We start from the raw sequence: 23,349 nt of genomic DNA, 5'->3' as shown, positions 1-23,349 counted from the left end.
CACGATCGTCCCTGATCGAACGCCAAAGACCCGATTGGTCAATGGCCAAAGTCAATGATGTCTGGAACTTGTCCAGATCGGCGACCCCTGACTTGTCTCGGTGAGTCCCCGGCGGTAAAGCTCCTTTCTCGGTGAACATGCGGCCCACCGAGACATCAGCGGTCGGGTCTCCTCGGTCTGACATCATTCCTTGTTTCGACTGATTCCGTGCGGCACGGGTGAGCGGGCCGCATCATATTGACGTTTGCCATCGCCCCAGCACGCCTCAGCTCCGCCCCAAAACGGCAGTGATCTTCATCCTTTTACATCACCCCGTTCAGGAAGTAATCAAGTTTAATTTTGCCCAGACGGTTATCAGGTGAGTGCCGGGGCCCAGCTACCCACGACTCTTGGTATTTTCCAGATGAAATGCCTTAACAAAACGAAGTCACGGTCCAGTTCTGAGACCGTTGCTCTGCCTCTTCCTTTTCCAACAGAATTGGATGATCCTTCATTAATATCGACCTCAACCTAGCAACTCACGTTCCACCATCGGTTCCAACCCCCTACCTAGCAAATCTTGTGTTCCGATCGGATCGAAACCCCGCAAGAGAATCAACGCGTCACATCCAAGGACAAGGAGGACCAAGCAAACGGCTCGTCGTTAGCTCTCCCCATCATTGTGCGAGCCTTTCCCCATCCGTTCTTCACGAGGCTTGGCACCCTCCATCCTCCTTTCACATCCACGTGGGCCGCACGAGACACCGAAGCGCCCGCGAATCAGCCATGCCGTCACGAAACCACTCAGATCGTTACCCCCGCGACCGGGCGGCCTACGACGATGATTCTGATGACGAGTACTATGAACGCCCAAGAGCACCCAGACGCGTTTCACGAAGCGCACATGAGCTAGACGCCGCCGAGGCAGGGCGATCGCGGCGCGCCCGCGGCCGCTACGACGACAACATCAGTCCGGTACGGCACAAGACCCGTGCCAGATCCCTCGATCATCGGCCACCACGCCGCAGCCACTACGATAGCTACGACGACTCGGACTACACAGACAGCGAGGATGACCGGCGACGACGACGGAACCGCAGCCGGGGCAGAGGACACAGCAGTGGCAGACGAAGAGATGGCAGACCGCCGCCGGCGTCGTCGTCACGGTCGCGCCTGCAACGTCGAGAGTCTGACAAGTCTCACATCTTGCAGGCGGCTGCCAGCGCTGCTGTAGTGGCTGGCGCCGCGGAGGCCTGGAGAATGAGGAAGGATAAGTCGTCCTGGCAGAAGAAGGGCACAAAGATGGCGACGGCTGCGGCTGGAGCTGCTGCGATAGCGGCGTTCAAGGATAACAACCCCAAGGACTATGGCAAGAAGGATGCGGTCGGGGCCACCATTGGAGGCTTGTTAGTAAACCGACTTGCCGGCAATATGGCGAAAAAATAAACCCCGAAGACGAAGATGGAGATGAGGACGTACGACGCGATGGCTTCATCTATCTCATATTATGGTTTACGAATACATACATATAGACTGGCTCAATGACGATAATGATATACAATATTATGCACTTCGATATCTGCGGCATCTCATGATCGGAGTAATGAGCGAGACACAGGTGTGGTTCTAGATTCGGCATGGAGACGTCCATGGAGCGTCTTATTCTTGTGATGAGTACAATGAATCCAGTAAATTTGCTCAACTTCCCGTGTACCCAGTCGGTGGAATACGCCATATCGAGCTCCAGATAGTATCCCTAAAGCGTATGCCATTTTAGATGAAGTTCAGTCGGTGAGGTTATTGATTAGATTAGTGTTAAGCCTCTCTACGCTTTCTCACTGCGGAGGAGGCTCGTGAAAACCTGGGGATGTGTCGAATCTAGAAGTCCGGTGCTGTTCCTATGGGGCGATCATAGTCATATGGGCAAAATGTAAGATGATCATCTTCATTTCTCTCTTTTCTTGGTTACCCACAGCTAACTCTCTTTTCCTGGACCAGACTGGAGACTGTGAGCAGTACTGGAAGGCATGCCGTTTAGGTCGACATAAAAACCTCGACATCAGTTGTTGCCTGTTGTAGCTCGGGCAGGCTATCATGAACTCAAGCATTATCACACCAGGACTAAACGATTAGTATTTGCTCAGTACAACGGTAGAAGAGCGTACTCATGTCCAAGTGAGGTTTTAATGAACCGTATATACCTACATGTAAATGAGGCTATCTTCTAGTAATTTCAGCGCTGATTGTGTTCCTTGGAGTTTATATCGTAAATGAGAACGGAAGCCTAAGAGGGTAGAGAAAAAAACACGCTATTAAGTAACTAGACTCAGTCACATATAAGTCACTGAGAGAGACTTTAGTGTTCACGTCCTCAGGCATTATTCCTGGACACCTCTTAACTGACATTTCAACCATTGCGGTTGCATGTAGTTTAGTGTTGTTCCGTGAAAACGTATGTCTATTTAGTGGCAGCATATTGTAGACCACTGGGTTTACAATGGAAATGAAAGAGAACACCAGAAGCTTTGCGCCGTAACTACAAACACAAGTGACTAGTCTGTCCTATTAAGGCTTTAGCCTGCATCCGCGAGCCTCCCTGGATAATATAAGCTGGACTAGCTCAGGTAAAACCCGGGTTTAACATCTTCCTTACACAATTGTGCTGTGTCAGAGAAGTTTGTCTTCACAGAGGCTCTAGACTCGAATTGACATCCAGGTATTTCCGGTTGATGACGCGTTTGTTGTAGGCATTTAGCCCGTGAGAAGTGTCTATTCCATCCCGGACAAGAGCTGTAGGGCGAGGTTCTCGTCGATGTGTAGCGTTGGAGGGGCCGAAGCACATCGACACGTCCAGAAAGCAAAACATTTATTGATGTTCGATGCTAATCTGAACCAGTCAAATACTGCTGAGGGAAGAGCCACGCAAAACATCACAGGCTACCGGTTCAACCTTAGCGGGGTAATTCAACCGGAGTTAATTCCGCCAGCCAATCACTTACCCCTGTTCCGACGGAAGATGTTTGGAAGAGCTTGGATATGAGACGAACTGTGGACGATGGCAGCATCAAATGAGTCCTGAGAAAACCAGGACTATGGATCTTCATCATGAACCTTAAACGTATCTGGCTTTCAGTCTAACTACCTTCCAGCATTGTATGACCTGGGACAGGGACGTGTTCAACGGTGGCCCGAAGGCAGAGAGCGTGAGTTTACCGGAGAGTGCCAAACGGCATTGTCACAAGTACTAGACTCATACCGGGGAGCAGTACATGTCTACACCAAAAAGAAAGAAGCAGATCCGACAAATCTCAGTACCTGCATTCAGATTGTGAAGCAGAGGGTTGGGTGGTCAAACCATGGCATAGGTAGTAGACAATGGGCTGCGTTCATCGCCGACTCCGCGTTGAGACCCTAGGGGCATGAATGATCCATATTAATGCTCATGAACAACGCTCATGTATTCCACCAGCTGCTTGTGTAGCATGGGAGGACACGATTCGCGAGTCTGGCTTGCAGATCGACACAAGATGTCAATGGCCGGCAGTGCACGGTCACGTCAGGGCCCTCGCGAGAATTCGTTTTCATTACCACAGATAACCCGGACACTGGATCTTTGGCGAGAACATGACAAAGAATGAAGCACCATCAGGAGTCTCACAGAAGGACCAGGGTCAGTGGAGTTTGAAACTCAATGGATGAGTGACCGACAGCAGGGGACTATAGACCCCAGCCCTTATTTGCCTGCCGGGAAAACCCCCAAAAGCAGCCAATGTGCTAACGTGATGAGAAGTCAAGATGCTGTTTTCTGAGACAGTCCACGAGTCGCAGATAATTGGGAAGTTATGATTAAGTGCTTGATTAGAAACTTGAGACTTGCTTGCTGCATGAAACCACGTCTACTCGTAACGCCAAATATCCTGATATCCGGCCCAGGCTGACCAAAGACCCATACCAAAGGGCTCGGCCGAAAGATTCTGCTCAGTCTGGAGCATTTCCTTGCCAGCCCCGTCAGAAACCAAAACGCTTGGCTAAATTGCGAAACTCCACAGTCCCAACGGCCTGCCGCCTGCCTGGATTCGGAAACTATTCCGTTTGCCCCCTCATTCCTACTTCAGCTTTTCCCATTTTTTGCTGCCCAACTCCAATGCGTCAACCCTCTCATAGAGCACTCATGTCAAAACCGGAAAACGAAATCACCCACACGCAGCCCCATCCAGCCGCGTCGAGACCCTCTGATGCGCCTCATCCGCCGTCGCTGTCAGCCCACCCTCTTCCCAGGGCCTACTCCCTCGAACACCGCCGAGAACGAAGTTTCTGGCCTGAGCTCCCAGCCAGCTGCTAATCGCCGGATGTTCACACTTGGCGTGGTCCATCAACGCGGTTCTGGCCTTCATAACCTCGTTCAAGATCTCTACGTGTTGCCGGTGCAGCTCCTTGTTGAGAGCCTCGGCTTCGTTTTGCGCTGCCAACAGGTCCAATTCTCGCTGCTTCTGCTTCTGCCAGTGGCGGGTTGAAGCTCGCCGATGTCGATCTCTGGGTTGGAATCCTGCGGGTGAAGTTCCGCTTTGTTTCTTTGGCCTCTCAGCAATGCCTCTAGCGTCTATGATTGTCGGGGGGCTGGCAGCTTCAAAACTGGAACCGCCCTCGTTAGATGGTGGGCCCATCGCGATGTCCTTCCCGGCATGACTATCGCCGACTTGGTGCATGGATTCATGTTCGTACAGTTCTGTGGGAGGTACCATGGGCGGCTCCAGAGTTGAAAGAGTTGGTGTGGACGACTGACTTGGGTTTTGAGGCTGACTCGGGGTTTCGTAAACGTAGCTGTCGTCAGGCCAAGTAATGAATTCCGCCGCCGAACCAGTGGAAGGGTTGCTTGAAGGTGTCCAGAGGTTGAATACGCCGGGATCGTCGGTCGAAAATATGGTCCGACACACTTGCCTGTCGGGGCTGATCGTGAACTGATGGTTGTCCGTCAGTGCCTGTGAGAAAGGCGCGAAATTATAAAATGAACCAATGTCTCCAGGCATGTCCAAGCCACTCCCAAAATGCATGTTCTCGGGTAGGATTTCCGGCTCATCGTGAATCGGATGACCAATGCAGCATGATGCGGAAGTTGCAAAAGGGTTGAAAAAATCCGGAATAGTGCCACATTCCTTCGCCCCTGCGCAGGTTGGCGCTAAGTCCTCTTCGTAGGCGACTTCTACAGAGGGAGATGCTGCTTTTGGGATCTCGAAAGCAACTGTCTGTATGTTTGCGAGTTGTTTTTTTTCTTCTGGAAGACTCGGAGAACACTGAGAAAACTCGACCGAGGAACAGCGCGTTTCTGGTGTTGGCTGATCTGGGGAATCGGAGAATTGTCTTTCGTCCAGAGGAGATGAAGTAGAGACCCCTGTGAGCGAGGAAGACCCAATGGCTTCGTAAATTGCATCCAACGTTTCGCCGTTGCGAAGTCGACGGAATACGTCCTGGCTGTGGCTCGATATCGCCAGCGCCTCGATCACAACGTCTCGCCTGCGCTGAGCCTCCCTCAAATTCTCGAGTTCCGCCTGTAAGCTACGCTTCGTTCGACTTTTGCGCGCCTCGTATTTGCAATCCAACCCTCGGGTAACACATCTAGAACACGGAAGTTCCCCGTTACACTACCAAGGTCGTGTCAGTTCGAGTCTCTTCGCCCGCCGAAGCAGTAACGTAAGCTTGTTTTGGTCATACCTTGGCCTTTTTCCCTCGACATGGCTCGCAAGCCTCACGAGTGCACACTCTCAGCTTGCGCTGTTGGTCATTCTTCGATGAGGAATTAGACGATTGAGCATTCGTCATGTTTCTCGACCAAATTCCTATTAGTATCGTTGTGAAATCGTGTCCACTATCGTCGTGGTGTGTCAGGCTCGATCGTGGTTCTCTCGGCCGAGGTGGATACACCTGTCCCTCTGCCGTCTTTTTGCAAACAAATCAAATTAGGTAGGTAGAGAGATGAGCAATAGCCTAGGACACCTCAATTGAGGCTTAAGCTGAATGTCGTGATTTTTCGCTAGGAAAAGTTCATGTTGGCATCAAGTACACCTACCTTCCTTGAATCTTGGGAAGAACCAGCCTTATGAATCTCGGCCACCGGGTTCGAGACTGGTCTGGGACCTTCCCCGCAGCCAACAGAAAATAGGGACATGAGTTGATGCTCCAGCTGATCCCATCACACCAGTGTTGGTAAGCCTGGACCCAATATGACGTCTGAATTGGGCGCTGAAAACGTCGGCAGCCGACTCGCCTCCTTCCCCTAGTATACCTTGCAACGGAAAGTGTACCCCTGAAGCCCCGGATGTTTCTTGGGATCTATGAGAAGTACGGAGTGGAGATTGACAACGAATGGCGACCTGGCATTCGATATTGGATTGCATGCTCGCTTCCCTAGCAATTGGTTTTGAGGCCGGAGGTGTGTCCGCTGACAAATGATAGGCATCCTTTTCTTGTCTCTAAGGGCTCACCGGGCAATTCAATGTGTCTCGAATCGGTCCATTGGAATGACGGGGAGGCGATATACGAGGGGGAGACAGGCATCAGAGGCTAGAGCGAGCCCTGAGCTTCATGGCTGCTTCTCTCGATCTGCAATTTCTAGCCAACTGACATCTAGATCGATGGCAAAAGATACCAGCAAATAGTCTAGACTGGCTCCGTTCATTTGTATCCAGTTGGAAGCCTTCGGTGTTATGTCCATAGGCGGACCAGCTTCTGCGGATTGTGGGTACACCGTACTGAAGGCAATTCTAAGGGCATCCGGCTCTCAATCGATGTCAACGAGGGAGCGGGGCAAAGGGGAAAAAAAGCAAGGGTCATGGCCGTCGGAGAGCCTCCGGGGTTGCTGATTGGTCACTCGGTCCCGGAGTCGATGCCGAGTTCTGTGCGAAGACACGGGCAAACGTCAATAGGCGGGGACCCTGACCAAACCACCCTTGAGAAAGATAAGCGTCCCTCTTGGTTTTCAAGTTCCATTGGACAGGTTGGCGAGGCGAATGCAACTTAGGAGATAGTTCCGACCATACAGAGTGCTCGAACCGCAGGTGGAGGTGGAAAGCTGCCGTTGTCCAACTGATCGCCACGGAGCTGCGTCCAGTGTCAAGTGAGACCCTGCATCACTTGAGAGACTCTGAAATACGCCATTCTGTTGTATTTCGCTTTTTGCTACCGCATCCCGGCACGCGAAGCTGAATGGCCCGCAGATTTCAGTAGATATTGTCTGCAATGGCATAATCCATTCACTGGGCAACATTTCTGACTGGAGTCTCACATAGCTATGGAACACGCAAGCGGTGTGGGTTCTGGACATGGAAATGAGAATCAACAGCCGTAACGAACGTTTACCGCCGATGTTTTCGAGGGTCTTTGAGATACCCGGCTAATTTGATGGCGATCAAAGCCGAATTTGTCCTCGGAAGTTGGGTGTCAAGATGCCATAGTCCCCACGTACGTCTTCTGGCCGGTGTGGGTTGCTCGAGGGGCCCCCTTCTGTCAGCAAGATTTTCCAAGACCAGAACGTCAGCATGAGCGTTGGGCTCTTTAGCAAGCGGAGGCAAACGCCTTGGCATCGCTGTCCACGAGAGACGAGGCCCGATGCCGAGTGGAACGAGAAAACGCGTGAAGCGTTTTGGCTGTGATGTTACGGGTGAAGTTGCTCAACAATAGACGTTGAAATGTTCTGAACTGACCCACCCTGTTCTTCACTACCTTAGCATTTGGGGAAAAACTCAATTCAACTTCATCGCCAGAGCCGCCCATTTTCGTCCTTTCAGTCAACCGCCCGGGAGCCACACCCCTACATCCGGTTGACTAAGATCGACGCGGGATGACCGACGCGGGATGATGGCGTGGACTGGTGGGGGGAAGCCCACACACATTGGTACATCGGAAATCCGTGACGCCGTTGACGGGTTAAGCTGACGTGCTTGATACCCCTCCCACGAACTACTTTCCCTGGCATGACTTTACTGAAGAATGCCCCACCAGCGGTTGCATTGACATACAAACTGAGATTTGAACCCTCGGGAACTAGTCCTAGAGATATCCAGAGACTGAATCTTCCCCAAAGACCTGAGTCCTCTTAAGAATCTGGAAAGCATCCAGAAGCTAGCCCAGCACTAGGTGAATACTCTCTATCTCTAGCTCATGGCGTTCCCAAGCAACCAGCCAGACAAATCTAACAGCCTTTCGATCAGCCACGCCATCCGCCCACTCTACCCACAGAACGTGCATCTTGTCCCTTGCTCGACTTCAGGCAATCTCCTCTGACGGATCGCGACGAGTTCGACGACTCCAGGGGTGCAATTGGAGTCAGCCTCGACATAATGGCTGTTGTCCTCATCTCGATTAAGCTTTAGCTCTCCGCAATATTCGCAGTTGGCATCCAGAAGCCTCATGGTGAAGGATCTCTCTTGATAATGATGCTCCGGAACGTCATCCAAGAACCAATTATCAGGAAACCAGCAAGTCATGAACCACCCGGGCTTTGTCTCGCAGGAGATGAAGGGCATCTGTGGTGTGCATGATGGCACGATGTTCTCGTCAAGAGGAGTGACCGGTACTGGAAGCCAGAACGCTTTACTTGGTACTGCAGGGTGTTGATCAACACATCGTGCATATTCCCCAAGACCCTCAGGGGGGTTCTTCTTTGAAGAGCCTCTTATCTTGTCATGTTCATTTTTGCCATACATTTTTTGCGCCCATCCGTCGGCAATGCAGAGGTATGGTTCCATGGTATTTTCTCGTAGTTTGAACCAACTCGAATCGATGCGGCGCCTCACGACGGCGTCCGGGGCATCATGCGTGTTCCATTGAGTGATAGGGATCGTTCTATTCCCGGTCTCGGCTAACTCGAAAGTCACTCGGGAGGAAACCGCGGCCCAAACATCAGTTTGTTAGAACTTGACGGAAGCCATCCATGAGCCCTTGTCGATAGTGCCGCCATCGGGTGTCCGATAGATCGAAATACTCGAATGTGGGTGAGAACCCAGAATCAGTGGGAGCTATCGCTCTCGGAGGTTTCACAACATGTGCTCGTGGCACATTTTTTTGGCCCTGAAGAATCGAGTACGTTAGCTTAGCTTATGGCTATCGATGTGCTTCTACCGTGATAAAATCGAATCCAACCCGAGTCCCGTCTCTAAACTCCTTTGTGAGTGTGCGATGTAATCGTTCGACATCTTCAATTGTTCGAACAGTCTCAATCCCACCATCTTCAACTACTGCTTTCATGAAGGGCCGAACAATGCCCAGTGAAACTAAGCAAGCTGCATCCTGGACATGCTTATCCGCTGCCCAACTTGACAGGATCTTCGTATCGCAGTTCTGGAACCCCGCGTTGAGCAGCGCATTCGGAAGCAGCGCCGGGCCCCTAAGATTTCGAGGTGATTAGAATCGAGTTTCCGGCCATAGTCAGTGTCGCCGCTTACCTCGGGTCTTGCCCATTATTGAGCGCTTGGAGGATTTCTACTCTGGTGAACTCCTCAAATGCTTTGCTGGGCGGGCAAGATCGAAAGGAAAGTGCGGATGCTTCTTCCCATACTATCCGACCGCCTGGTTTGAGTAATTGATACAAATTCGTCGATACCCTCTTGTAATCGCCTGCCTTGATTGCAACTAGTAGGAGCCGGACATGGACGACGTCGAAAGTTCCCCGCAGCTCTTCAGGGAATGGAAGAAGGACGTTCTGCTGTCTGAACGAAATGTTTGGAAACGGAGCGGAGTCTGGAAACTTGACGGGATCGAAGTCGAAGCCGAAAAGTTCGGCCTCTGGCAGATATCCCACAAGGGAGCTCAGCCACACTCTTGTACCAGTTGCTACGTCAGCTACTCGTGGGCGTGGGGTCTGTCTGAGTTCCTCCAGTATAGACGGTGACAATACATGACCGGCCAGCGGCAGCCAAACATTAAAATGGTTGGAGTTCAGCCGTTCGAGTTCTGAATCCACACTCCCGCTGTTCAGGGAGTAGAATGTGTCCGTCCAAGAGCTCCTCACCGACGAAGAAGTGTCGTTAGAACTCATGATTTAATTCGCAAGAATCGATTACCAGACATGTACCCATTATTGATGTGGAACTAAAGCTAAAGAGAGGAATATATAGAATCACTGGAGCGGATGTTGATCGCCAGGATAAATTGAAGCTGAATTGTGATACATGCCAGGTTTTCAATCCTGGGCCATGGGTTTAACCAATGGACGGTCGGTTGAATGCACTGCAGAACGCTTAACGGCAAATTTGGCATAGCCTGATGGTAGTTGAAGATGCGGGAAGGTACCAACTGCATGAAGAACACGGTCAAATGGCCGTGTTAGGGTTCGCTACGAGCAAAAGTGAACATCCTAGCCTAGTACTTATACCGCAAGAAGCGAGAATCCGTCGACATGACGTGTTGGATGGGCAGATCAGGAGCAAGGCCCAGCATCGGCATCGTGTCATTCAAGGACGCCGGCTGTGATTCGGTGACACCGGCAGCTGACTTTCTGATCCCGGAGAAGTCGTTTGTGCGATCTACGGTCCTGTTGCGTTGCCAAAACCACCAGAGTCTGTCGATCTGTACATGATGGAGAAAGAACAACGGATCTATGAACACAAAAATTTCAGCAGTTGACGGTGCCAGGAAAGGTGTTTGACACATACCATTGGGGGAAGTAGATGGAATCATGTCGCCACCGAGTGCCTGGTGAATGGCGCCGTGAGGTTCGTTCTCTAGCTTCGTGGCAAATTCGGAGAAGTTCCCAAAACCTTCAATAATGTCCAAGACCTTGTCGGGGCTATACATGTGTCCTTGGAACTTGCCGTTGTTGCCGCCGACACCATCATTGAAACCTCGGTTCAAGCAGTGCGGCCGTGGCGTTGTGTCGTAATACGAGACTGTGAAGTTGCCGAATGCGCCATCGGTGACACACATCACCAATGGATTTGGACGCGACGGCGATGTCAAGCCACCGTTCAGCCCGTTTCCTCCAAAGCCTCTGGTTGTGTCGTTGGAGAACACGGGGCTCTTAGACATGTCTTCAGAGTCCAAAGTCCAGTCCCAATATGTCATCGGTCCAGTGTAACCGCACTCCTCTCTCAGCGCAGTCTCATAAATATGTATGAAATACCGGTGCCACGGCAAGAATTGAGCGACGAAATGAACTATGCCCGAGTCAGTTGCGACGCCCAGACAACGATTGACAGCCACCTTGAACTCACTTTGAAGGTTAAGGTGGGCGTGAACATAGGGAAAATCATTGTAGCGGGAAGTCTCAAGACCGATCTTGGACGGGAGACCATCGAGACATTGAACTGCCTTGATGTAATCTGCTTGTGCTGTTTGCGACAACTCTCTCCATTCGACTCTTTGCGGGATTTGGGTGTCGTTGACAGATAAGCCGTAGGCTGTCTCGGCTGCAGTTGCGAGCAACAACGCAATGTTGTTGAGAAGAGGCGGAGTCCGCATGATGGCTGTATTCGCTTCACGTGTGACTGATAAAAGGACTCGGCTCCGTTACGAGAAGGTTCCGGTCGACTTTAAGTATTCTGCTAAACCTCGTATTGCCCCATACGAGCTTGGGGATCGGTTGCTAGCGTGGACTGTAATCTCGGCAACGCCTAAGTAACCAAAATTGGCTCTGACGTCGATGGACTAAACACCCGTTCCGCGCTCCATCCTTGCATAACGCGCTACTGCGATATGCCTCCCCACAACCAAGCCACCAGACAGTTGGGAGTGTTATATGTATGACTCGAGACAAAACTGCAATCGGGAGGTTCACGATGAAAGGAACGGCACCCATTTACCAGTTCTTACACTTGAATACACTGGTATATATTTGCAGAGTAGCAAAAAAGGGATCGTTCTTCCGCAAGTTCAGGCTGCTATTGTAATCTGATGTCCCAAATCGAGTTACGGTGTGGATTCGACGACATAATAATAACGTCAACTTGCGTTCGCCTGTTTTTGAAATCGAGATTTATAAGAGTCTGAGATTATGTCCTCATGTCTTTCTGGGTCTGCCAGAATGAAAAGCTGAATCAATCTAGTATCCTTACTTATGACATCTCTTAAAAGGCTTTTGCGTTAATAGAGCTTATATAAAGTGTAAAAGACGCATGTAAAAACAAATTCCACGAAATCAGCTTAGCTGCCGCAGGCAACCCAGTTGCAACTGACGGCCTGATCGCGTTTATTCTCTTGTCTGCAGCCATCAATGGTGTAGGCATCCGTTGGCCCAACCCGAAACCCTTCCGACATTCAGCCGCTGCAACCAAAACAATGTCTGACATTGCCCAACCATATCAGAGAGCGGGGGAATTGCGCGACACGTCACGCGTGCATTCGGATGCAGTCAGCAAGCGGTGTTGAGAATCTCACCCTAAACGTGACAACGATTCCCGCGTTTCCGCGTGGAGCTGACTCTCCGGCTCAACTACCTCCATCTTGACGGACTCGACCTTGAACCCTCTGAACTACTCTTCCGTCAGAACGTCAAAAGGATATGCAGCAGTCATGGACCCCAAGGGTTTCGTGGACAGCGTTCGAAGCATGGTGGGAATTGCAGACGCCGCATTTCGACACACGCTCGACTTTGCCAGAAACAACCTGAACCGCAAGCTAGACGCCAAGAGACAAGATGAAATTCGACAAATCGCGAACGAGATACAAAGACTCGCTGGTCTGTTGCATCAGCTCGCCCTCGTGGCTTCTACTTTCGAGTACGAGGATGGTTCTGGCCATGACCACGGAAACTGGACACCGGCGATACCTCAGCAGATCGTTTCTTGCAACCAAACCCTGCTACGGCTTGAAGCACATTTGAGCAGGAGAAAGCTTACCTACGATGTCAAAAATCAAGAGCGCGAAGGACCGCAACTCGAGCTGAAATGGCCGTTCACGAGAGCCTGGACCCAAGACTTGTTATCAGATCTGGGCCAACATGTCGAGACTATCAACAAAGCTTTACAGGCGAGAGAAATCGCTGAGATGTTCCAAATGTTTTCAGACCAGAAAGGAAAATCTCAGGGGACAGACGACGACTTAATCCATAAATATATCTCGGGTCGCCACGTGGGATCGAGATATTCTTTTGCAGTCACGCGGTTTTTCTCCAGAGTCGACCAGCGGGGCTTGCTCATCAACATTTTGAAAAGGCGAAACAGAATGGTCGAATGTGTTGCTGTCGGGGAGTCACCCATCAAAGACTGGGTGAGCAACGCCAGCTTCAGACTGTGGATTACAGCGTCTCCGGGATGCGGTAAAACTACGATGGTCGCCCAAACGATTGAAGAGGCTATACTGCAAAGTTACAGCGACGCCAATACAGCAGTCATCTTTCTTTTCTGTCACCCCTCAGACCCTCGAACGTATGATGCGAAGTATGTTCTGGGCACTTTTCTTTCACAGTTGTGCCGTCAACATCCATCGGCAATGAGCCTCCTTTCGGAGTACTACAAGGAGCTGCATCAAAACAGGCTCGTTGAGAAGCCCGACGTTTCTCGTATGGAAAGCTTGTTTGTGAAGGCATCGACGATGCTCAAGAGAGTGTTGATGATTGTGGACGGCATCGATGGATGCTCAAATTACGGCAATACTATCATGGACTTGGTGTCTTCTCTGGTGTCCCAATGCCAGAATTTGAGCATTGTTATGATCTCTAGGCCAAACCAGTACATTGAGTCAAGTTTCATTACATGGCCCAATCCATCAAAACTCGAGATCACAACTTCGGCAGAGCAACTCAAGCTGTTCACCGCCATGGAACTTCAGAAGAGAGTCAATTGTGAAAGGCTGGCTAGCATTGACCCAAGGATTAAAGATGAGGCTTTGGAGCGGCTCAGCCATGGAAATGGAGCAAGGTATGGGACCATCTCTCCGACCATCACCAACTTGCATTGACTAACAGTAACAAAGTTTCCGGTTGATAGCTTGCCAAATTGAGTTCCTCGCAGGAAGTGCTGTCAGCAATGAATGGGCAGCCTTTCTGGAGGAGCCTCCGCAAACCCTAGAGTCCTTGTACAGGCTTATGCTGCGACGCATCAACCAGGGCTCGCTTGCAACGCGAGTCCTGTTTCAAGCCTCTATCCAACTGGCAATGTTCTCGGAAATACCTCTCACACTTCATGAAATATGCCAAGCGCTATCAGTGGCAGGCCTACCAGGACTGGATCCGGCTGGGCTGGAGTATCCAGAGCTTGCCGAGACAGAGCTTTTCAGTCACTGCAGTCTCTTCCTGCGGGAGTCAGATCACGGAGATCACATTGAACTTTCAGATCAAACGGTCAGGGATTTCTTCGAAAACATAGACCCTTCAGACTCTGAATTTGTGGAATATCGCGTGTCGGAATCGCGATGTCGTCGACTCGTTGCCTTGTGTGCGCTTCGATTTCTCAACCTCGAACATTTTTCGCGATTTCCGAAGAGATCCAATTATGAAGAACGGTTCATCCAGAACAGAGCAAACAGATATCCATTTTACAGGTATGCTGCATTGGTCTGGCCTCAACTAGCAAAACACCTTGCGGAAGACGAGGATTTCCAATCACTGGCATTCGAGCTGTGCCATCCCAACCAAACACCTAACTTCAAAGCATGGTCTCTGGAAGTCTGTCGTTTCTACCGACTCGAAGGATCGTTGACTAATTGGGAAGAAAAACGCCATGAAGCAAGACACGGAGGTGCACCTGATGATTTACCTGTCAACACTGGTATTGGGCATGAATCCCGTTGCTCAGACTCTACTCAAGGCACTACAGGGCCTTCAGGCTCTCACTTGGGAACGTCAGAGTCCTCGTCTTCAGATCAGCAGACTCCATCTCGACAGACTGATATTAAGGAGTCTTGGAGATGGAGGAAAAGAAATGCTTCTGACTGGAAATGGCCTGCAGGTCAAACCAGACGGTTAGCCCACTTCGTCCGTCGCGGCGACTTCAACCCACTACATATGTCCTCTTTACTGGGTTTGAAGGCTCTTTCTCAACAGCTTATAGACCATGGAGCAAATATCAACCAAATGAGCCGAATTGGCTCCCCGTTGCAGTGCGCACTTGGGGGGCCAAGGCTCATTGCTTGCCATGATCTCTCCACTGTTCGGGAAGATCTCAGTCATTGGACCAAGCTTTCTCCCGTCGAAACAACATCGAGAGAGACTGTGAGAGCCTTGGTAGCATTAGGCGCTGATTGTACAAGGTCCTTGCCCAGTCAGTATACGTGGGACTCGATGGGGGCCCTGGCACTCAAGTCTTCCGAATGGACGAAAGACTACGATTTATTTGCCATTGTTGTGAGAGCAGGTGGTCAGCTGCATGACGAGACGATCGAAATTTTCAGATCGCAATACCGAAAGCGAAATGGACGACCTAACGACTCGGCACTAGTAGACGCATCTGCAGTCTTGGACATGCTCGCCGGAATGGCCAAGAGAGGAGAAGGGGAAGCCGCCGCGTACTTGAAAGCATTCAAGAAGGTCATTTCGGAGTCAACCGAGGTCGAAGAACCATTTCCAGTTTCCGAAGCAATTACGGACACCATGCTCATGGAGAGAATGTGGAAAGCAATCGAAACAGACACATTGAGCACACTCAAAGAAGCATACCAACGTTGCAGCGGCCATCTTTTCGAGGGGGATAGCATGACGAGACATCTGGATTTCGCTGTTTCATGCTCAGCAGTCTCCTGTCTCGACTTCTTACTCACATCATATGTCGAACAGAGACATGACAAAGGCAGGTTGTCAGAGATGGTTCTAAATTGCAGTGAGAATCGCATGGAGGACGTGCTCATGTGTCTCCTCGGCCACGGAGCCATAACAACCACAAAGGACAACATGCAGCGCACAATATGGCACCTCTCAGCCGAGAACGAAGACTGTGGCTCGAGGATCCTCCAAGCTCTTCTATCACATGTTGATCAGACCCAGCTTGAGCGGGCATTACACATGCTCGACTCCAATGGACAGACACCGCTAGCCAGGGCTCTCCAGTGCGAAAGTCATCAATGCGTCGAAATGATGACCAGACATTGCGAAGAAGATCCCACGCTACTCCAAAGCATCTCGCCACCGGTGAACTCTCTCATTGGGGACATCGAGTCCCCAGGCGCCCTCAAAAAGCTATACGAAAAGGGTCTTCTTCCAAAGCTGCCAGGAGAGATTCCGTTACATTGCCTTGGACGAGAATCAACAGCGGATACCATACGCGAACTTCTGGACATCTATCCGTACGCTGAGGCTTTGTTGTGGAAAAGTCCTCTTGAACTCTACTTGGCAGCAACTGAGTTCCACCGATACGATGAAGAGAGCTTGAAAGAACTCATCTCTGCCGACTTATCCCTACCGCCTGATACGTCCAGGCGACACATCTGGGCATTTGTCTGCAACAAAATTCGCACCATTCACGCCTACCCTCAGCAAGATCGTGTAGACTGGGGTGCCGACCTTGTTAAGCTCCTCATAGACTCAGGTTGCCTGGCGTCCTACGAGAAAATTTTCAATATCTCGGGTTTGAAGGAGATCGAATACTTGCTCAACATGGGTAACATACGAGTAGGCGTGAAGCTAGACCCTGATCTCGTCTCTGTGTTAGAGGACGTCTTCATTTCGACATTTGATTCCACCACAGACCCCAGCTTTCTGAAGTCTAGCGGCATGGATTGGAAGATGTTGAAGTGGGCTGCTGCTTGCGATTCCGTGTTTCTGGTAGATCGTCTTCTCGGTCTAGACGCCAGCGTTCATGAAAGAGAGCGCGGCTCGAACGCGCTTGATGTGGTTTGCGCTTATTGGCAGAATCCGAACAGTTACAGGATTCTCCTCATGTTGCTAGAGAAAGCAGATAAGGGCTCGTTGAATGCACTCTCCCGCTCGTATGCGGAAGAGAGGTTCAGCTTGCTGCATCTGCTTGGATCCGGCGAGTGTTTCTCACGAACGCGATGGACAACTCCGGTATTCGCATTCGTGTTATTCCCACCTCCTATATCATCAGTACCCCAGCCGCCAATTCCTAGGCATTTCGTTCGTCTTGGCCCGTTTGGAGGTTACAGTCAGCAGCGAAAACCACTTACTTGCCCGAGGAAGAGACATGTTCAGCAGGTTCTGGACGCAGGAGCGGACCCTAATATGCTTAGCCAACCGAGAAACATTTCGGCGCTGCTCATTCATGTCTATTACGGATATCTCGAAAGCGCCCGCCTACTCCTGAGGCGAGGGGCAGCAAAGACGTTGAACACTCCTGATGCCGATGGATGGACAGCAGTATCTTTTGCTTGCGCTTATGGATGGGTTGAGTTCCTGGATGAGCTGGGTTCATCGTCTGAAACGCAACCAGACTGGAGTTTCGAGGTCAACGTTACTCTGTCAAGATACGGTACCAGCATCCGCAGGTTCTCGAAGGCCCAGGCATTGCACCTGGCGACAATAGGTTCGGCTAATGCAGTCAAATTGCTTCTCGATCGCGGTTACGCAACTGACGTCAACGCCACGACTGCAGATGGCAGCACAGCATTGCACTTTGCCACGATGCTCGGCCAGACTGACTCCATCAGCCTCCTCGTAGATCGAGGTGGCGACATCAATGCACAGAACGCACGAGGATGGAGTCCTCTTCACATAGCTGTCAACAGCCAGCATGAAGGCTTGACGACCCTACTACTTAAACTTGGCGCGAAACTATTAATGTCCAAGGCTGGGAGGACACCACTGGACTTGGCTGTCTCGAAACCGAAAATCTACATCACGAACATGCTTCTGGACTCAGTCCGAGGGCCGAGTCAAGAGACATCTGAACAGCGTAACGACAAATCTCAAAGGCACTATAACGCTGCGTTATCGAGAGCATTGCAGGACGCAATTTTCAAGAACAAACATACAACATGCAAGAGGCTTTTGGAAGAAGGCTGTCCACCTGATCTCAAGATGCGGACTTGCGGAACTTGCACGGCTCTTTTGTTTACCTTGAGGCGTCAACCGATATCTAAGAAGATTGTACAATGCCTTCTCGACCATGGAGCAACTTTCCGCGGCGTGACGTGTCGTCAGCATGCAAATCGTCTTCCACTACACAGCAGGTTTCCTTGGCAGAAAAGCGAAGCATCCAGTGATAGCTCGTCCTCCAGTAGCGAGTCTGACTCCTCCTCGGTCGACAGTGAGACTGATAAAGAGCCAATGAAACCACGCAGCAGCAGGTCTTGGTCGACTGCACTCGACCTGCTCATACAAGACAAAAGACTCGGAAAGACTGAGCTGGAATGGATTAAGTCAGTGCCAGAAGACGACCTCCTATGGCTTGTGGACAACTCCAGCCCAGCGCATCTGGCCATAAAATATGATCACTACTGGTCTCTGAGTCGTTTGTTGGCTTGCCTTGAAGAGATAGGCAAGTCTCTCGGTCACAACTTGTCTAAGCAACTTGCCAACCAGGTTGCAGTATTTGGTCTCGGCAAACGTCATCTCACTCCTTTGCAGTTAGCGGCAATTAAGAAGAACACCGACATCGCCGAGCTGCTCATCGAGCATGGTGCAGATTTAAATGCGATAGACACGAGATCCAAGACAGCGTTGCATATAGCAGCCAACAAAGACAACGTCCAGATGTTGAAACTTCTTTTGGACAATGGTGCCTTACTTTCGAAAAGAGACGGGAAGGGCGAGAGCGCTCTACAGCTTGCCGCTAGGAACAACAATATTGCAGCAACAGCGTTTCTTATTGAGAGAGGAGCTTCTATTAACAAAAGCGAAGACTCAAACGGGTTCATCTTGGTAAATAGTGCCCACATGTTTCGCCTGTTGATGGAAGCCGGGATGAAACCGGACCAGAGAAGTACTCTCGGCATTCCTGTTTGGGCGGCTTCCATGTTCGAGATCAAACTTGCGACATTCATTCTCAATGCAGACTTCAGCAATTCGTTGACGGTACAGGTACGGGAGAGAGCGTGGTGGAAACTCTGGTGGCAGACCGGACTTCAGAATGACAAGTCGGCGCACCGGGGCCTTTGGCTGTTCTATCGGCGTCTCGGGCATCCGTTCATGCGGAGGCTCACCGAGTTCAAAGGCGAAGATGCTTCTGATGGCTTCAGCGTCCTTTGCTTTGCGGCTCATTACGGGCGCGTGGAGGAAGTGAAAGTGCTTCTGAAAATGGGAGCGGACACTGAATTTGACGGGTCTTCGGCCGGAACTGCTCTGATGGCGGCAGCTCACGAGGGCCGGGAGGATGTAGTAAAGTTACTGGTTTTTAACGGGGCTAGTATCTGCTACAACAACGGCGAAGACTGGGTCAGCGCTGTGGACGCTGCGAATAAGTTTCCAAACATTGTCAAATGGCTATTGGTTGGGAGATTCACGGAACAAGGGAAGCTTGGGATGGCTTCAACAAACGGCGAGAATGACCAGAGCAACAACTTGAAGATACACCCGTGGAGCGGCATATGTTTAGGGGTATTCCGTTTGGAAGGCAAGTTCCAGAAGCCTTACGGATGTTCCATTCTGGAATGGCTCTCGACCTTGACAAAGGCGCGGGAAAGCTGCCGTGGACGCGTGGTTATTTCTCAGCTCTGGCAGCCGGAAACAGATTCAGAGACTCAGCCAAGTTAGAAATCATTGGGTACTGGGTAGGATATCATCTTTGGTCGAAGTCAACCGGTTGCTTGCGTAAAGTTATGTCTACCTAGCCTGCATTCTGCAGGTGAACAGTTGCGATTGTGGAAATGGCCCGTAGGAGAGGATGCTTGCGGCCTCAATGCTTTTGCCCTTGAAGGATACGCCAAGATAAATGTAAATGTTTGCGAGCATGGTGGCGCTCTTTAGTTGAAGTTGTGAGACATGATGTGGCTGCAATAGCGGGATGGGCCGAGGGCTGCATGATGTAGATCAGCCTCATGGCATCAGTGGCACGCAAGAATGATTTCTGTTCGCGTCTTTTCCAAACACGGCCATTGAACGTTTGCCATTGGGCCCATTGCTACCGACTCATTTCACCTGCATGTGCGCATCCCTCAAACACCCACCAGACTTCCCTCGCGGGTCATTGCAAGCGCTGGTTTGCTTTTCCTCGGCAAAATGGATACCGACAACTGCTCAATCGATGGCAATGGAGACTTGTACGGACTCGGCGTACGGGTCGGCGTTTATTGCCAATGGATGTCATCCTGGATTCACATGCTGGTCGACGAAGAGAGCGCCGAAGATGTCCACGGAGTCAACGCCATCTTCGTGTTCGCTATCATCATTGCAACGATACTAGCTCAGGTGCATCATGATGTTCGCCCAATAGAGCTGTACATTATGTTGCAAATCTCTCTCGGCTTCTTCATGACGGTCCTCAGCACCATTGGAGTTCGCAATCATTTCTTACGGCCCGAACGGATAGAGCTCATATGGCACCATTTCCGCAGAATCCTCGAAAAGCGCAAGGTGGAGCGACTCAAACGGGAAAGGTTCTGGACTCGACAACGCTTTCAAGAAGCGTTTGAAGAGGAGCGGGCATCTAAGAGCCCCCTCAAAGCTCTGGGTGCCGCCCTTTGGAGAATGGCCAATGGCTTCCTTGAAGACGCGGCCGCGAAGAATTATGTCTCCAATCCAAACTTCGAAGTGCCCCTCGAATATCTCACACCTTTCAAGCCCAGTCATATATCATGGCTTGGTGTGTTATGGAGAACGTCCATCCTTGGTATCGTTGCCGGTTTCAACGTGTACTTCTGGTGTTCAGTTATGAAAACACCGGATATCGACAGGGGTTGCGGTTCTCCTTTCATATTTCTTTTCTCAAAACAGCGCATTCACGAGCCAGTAATCATATTCTCGCAAATCATCTCAATTATTATCGTCATTCTGGTCCTGCCACTCTGTCTTCTCTTGACGTCTGCGGCTGGGTTTCTTGTCACTCTCTTAGCATTTTGTGCCGTCCGAGATATCATTTACTTCATGGTACCCAGTGCGACTCGGGCAACCAAGGTTGCTCGACGCGTACTGCTTCCTATTTTTGAGAGGATACAGTACTATCTTAGAGTCAGCGAGTTCGTTCTAAAACGAACACCTAGTCTGCGATTCTTGATTTCAATCATTTGGCTCTTCATCTTGATCATTCAACTACTTTCCTTCTTCACAAACCTATCCGATCCGGCAACTGTCAGGATCCATGCTGTCGTCAGAGCTGGCATTTCGCTCTTCACCCCAAGACATTCAGATACCAAGACTCACAAACATTTACCTGATGCAACTCATGCCATGACGGATGCTAGTAAGAGACGTCGAATAAGGTGAGTTCATGTTGGTCTTTCGGGACGCCAGAAGAGGCCATGCTGAATAGTTTCCCAGATCCATTTCTCGTATCCTGAGCATCGTTTGGAACGTTTTGGTCTTCCTTAGTATACTGTGGTTCATACTCTCGATTGAGCTGACGCTGGGGTGGAACAATGTTCAAGATGTCAACGAAATCAAGACCACCGGGCAGCTCATTCCTTTCATTATCGGATGTGTCAGCACATGTCAGGTTCTGAAACAAGTTGGACTCATTGGCCTTCGAAAGGTAACAACTCCCAGACGGATCGACCATAGGCGTTGCTGACCAAGTGTCGTAGTTGTTTCCAGATTGGGCAAACTATGAGCTGGAGGCAGCGTACACTGCGAGGGGTGGAATCAAGTTCCACATAAACCACGTTGAGCCAGAACAAGAGAAGGCTATCGTAACTTCAGACGTGCAAACTGGACAAAACGGGTCGTTGAAGAATGCTGGAAGCGTTCAGTCATCGGGCTTCATCAGTTGAGGCGACTGTCTGGAGTATAACTAAACAACTTTCGGTGAACCACATCGTGCACGTTGTTGATGTAACAGATATGTTGGACATGTAACTGCTGGCCGCTTAATGATAAGAAAATATTCGAGTCAATTGGACGAACTGTCGAACAATATCATCCAAGTAAGTGGCAGCCAACTTTGTGTCACTTCCTGTAATCAGACCCGACCGCTCAGTTGGTCTACTACCCCCGATGAACTCAATTTGGCAGTGATGACAGGGCCCAGACCGTGTAGATCTGTATGTTGAGACGCATGAAGCAAACATACACGTGCACATAGCCACACGCAGGGCACGGCAATGCCTACTTTTCCGCGTGGGGTATCGGATCAGCATCCCCGGAAACTGGTACCATGGTGTCAAGTTGAAGCTGTTTTGGCGGGATTGGAGCGCCTGGTTGGATCAGTTCCACGCCCACGTGCAAGGGCGGCAGTGGGAAGAGACAGGTTTTGCACGTGTGCGTCAATATCCATAAAGCAGCAAACACTGATACGGGATACAGGATACAGGAAACATTGGGTTCCAGCAGCTTGGAACCGGAGATAGGGCAATGACGTCCCGATGTCTTACAAAACAAAGCGCCTCCATCGCAAGCTGGTCCTCTGGAACACGACACCGACGGCATGGTTTAGCTTTCTTCACTAGGGAAGCTTCCGTTCTTGTTTCTCAGAATACCGGTATATCATCATGTTTTGGGGCCTTCCAGAAGAATCCTCTGTGTCGCCAATGCCTTTTCCGGAGACGCTGTGACGCGGCGAGACGGGGACTCTCGGGGAAAGAATAGACGCAGAAATTGAAAGACCGGGGTCAAAACAAAGAAACCGGCGTCCAAGATTCGGTCAGCGGCTGCGGCACAGCCACCCCTGAATCCCCGAACGGCCCTTCGAGACTTTGGACTCTTCGAGTAAGGCAGAGTGCGATGGGAATACGTACCGCGGCGGCTCACCGCAAGCCGGACTTACCAACGATGCGACGGTGTCTGTGAGTTAATTCCCCTGGTTCAACTCAAGACCATCAGAAGGAGGGATGATGAAGGAGGGCTTAGTCAGGGAATCAGGGAACAACAATGTTTGCTTGAATTCCCCACTTGGGGGCCGTCTCGATTTCAACAAACATACCTCTGCAGAGCCCGTCTCCTCACCCCCCTCCCCGTTTATTCTTGGAGAAAAATAAGAGACACGTCGAAACCGTAACTCTGCTCCAGCGTTGCACAAATACCGTCTCACCCCGATCGTCCACACGGAGAAGACCACACGGCCTTGAATTCCCCGTTCTTCAGAGACATCCGGGAGCACGCAAACACACAGTACATAGCGTCCCCAGTATCTCCGGTCCGTACCCGTCCATCGCCTGTGGATCTGCACATCATCGACAAGGGAGAGAGTGAGCAGTTGGCACAGCACCCGTGAAGACTGGACTGGAGGGAGGATTCGGCCCCTCACCGAGACGCGACACACACACACTCAAGGCCCAGGCCCAGACGGTTTAGCTCCACCATCCCTCCGCTTTGGTGGCCGGATGAGAGTCCCGTGACCCGCGTCGAACGCGCCCCGGACGCTCGCTCGCATATCGACGCCGGGAGGAGGAGAGGAGAGGACC

At 50.9% G+C, this 23,349-nt stretch overlaps 3 protein-coding genes across 3 annotated transcripts; 2 read left to right on the top strand and 1 right to left on the bottom strand.

Moving 5' to 3' along the window:
- Positions 1 to 765: 765 nt before the first annotated feature.
- CkaCkLH20_11229 (uncharacterized protein) lies at positions 766 to 1,425 on the top strand (the record flags this gene model as incomplete). The annotated part of the gene is made up of 1 exon (XM_038893943.1): positions 766 to 1,425. The coding sequence occupies one exon, from the start codon at positions 766 to 768 to the stop codon at positions 1,423 to 1,425; it is 660 nt and encodes a 219-aa protein (XP_038740769.1).
- Positions 1,426 to 10,332: 8,907 nt separating this feature from the next.
- Positions 10,333 to 11,430, bottom strand: CkaCkLH20_11228 (uncharacterized protein; the record flags this gene model as incomplete). The annotated part of the gene is made up of 3 exons (XM_038893942.1): positions 10,333 to 10,568; positions 10,626 to 11,126; positions 11,184 to 11,430. The coding sequence occupies 3 exons, from the start codon at positions 11,428 to 11,430 to the stop codon at positions 10,333 to 10,335; spliced, it is 984 nt and encodes a 327-aa protein (XP_038740768.1).
- Positions 11,431 to 13,398: 1,968 nt separating this feature from the next.
- On the top strand, positions 13,399 to 21,720 carry CkaCkLH20_11227 (uncharacterized protein; the record flags this gene model as incomplete). Its single annotated transcript, XM_038893941.1, has 6 exons — positions 13,399 to 13,826; positions 13,882 to 13,983; positions 15,157 to 16,656; positions 19,966 to 21,213; positions 21,272 to 21,482; positions 21,535 to 21,720. 6 exons carry the CDS (start codon positions 13,399 to 13,401, stop codon positions 21,718 to 21,720), a joined length of 3,675 nt encoding a protein of 1,224 aa, XP_038740767.1.
- Positions 21,721 to 23,349: the final 1,629 nt, after the last annotated feature.

Source organism: Colletotrichum karsti (assembly GCF_011947395.1).
Source record: "Colletotrichum karsti strain CkLH20 chromosome Unknown Scaffold46, whole genome shotgun sequence".
NCBI classification, from domain to species: domain Eukaryota; kingdom Fungi; phylum Ascomycota; class Sordariomycetes; order Glomerellales; family Glomerellaceae; genus Colletotrichum; species Colletotrichum karsti.
The sequence above is the reverse complement of the archived record's forward strand: the minus strand, read 5'-3'. Positions and strand labels throughout refer to the sequence as shown.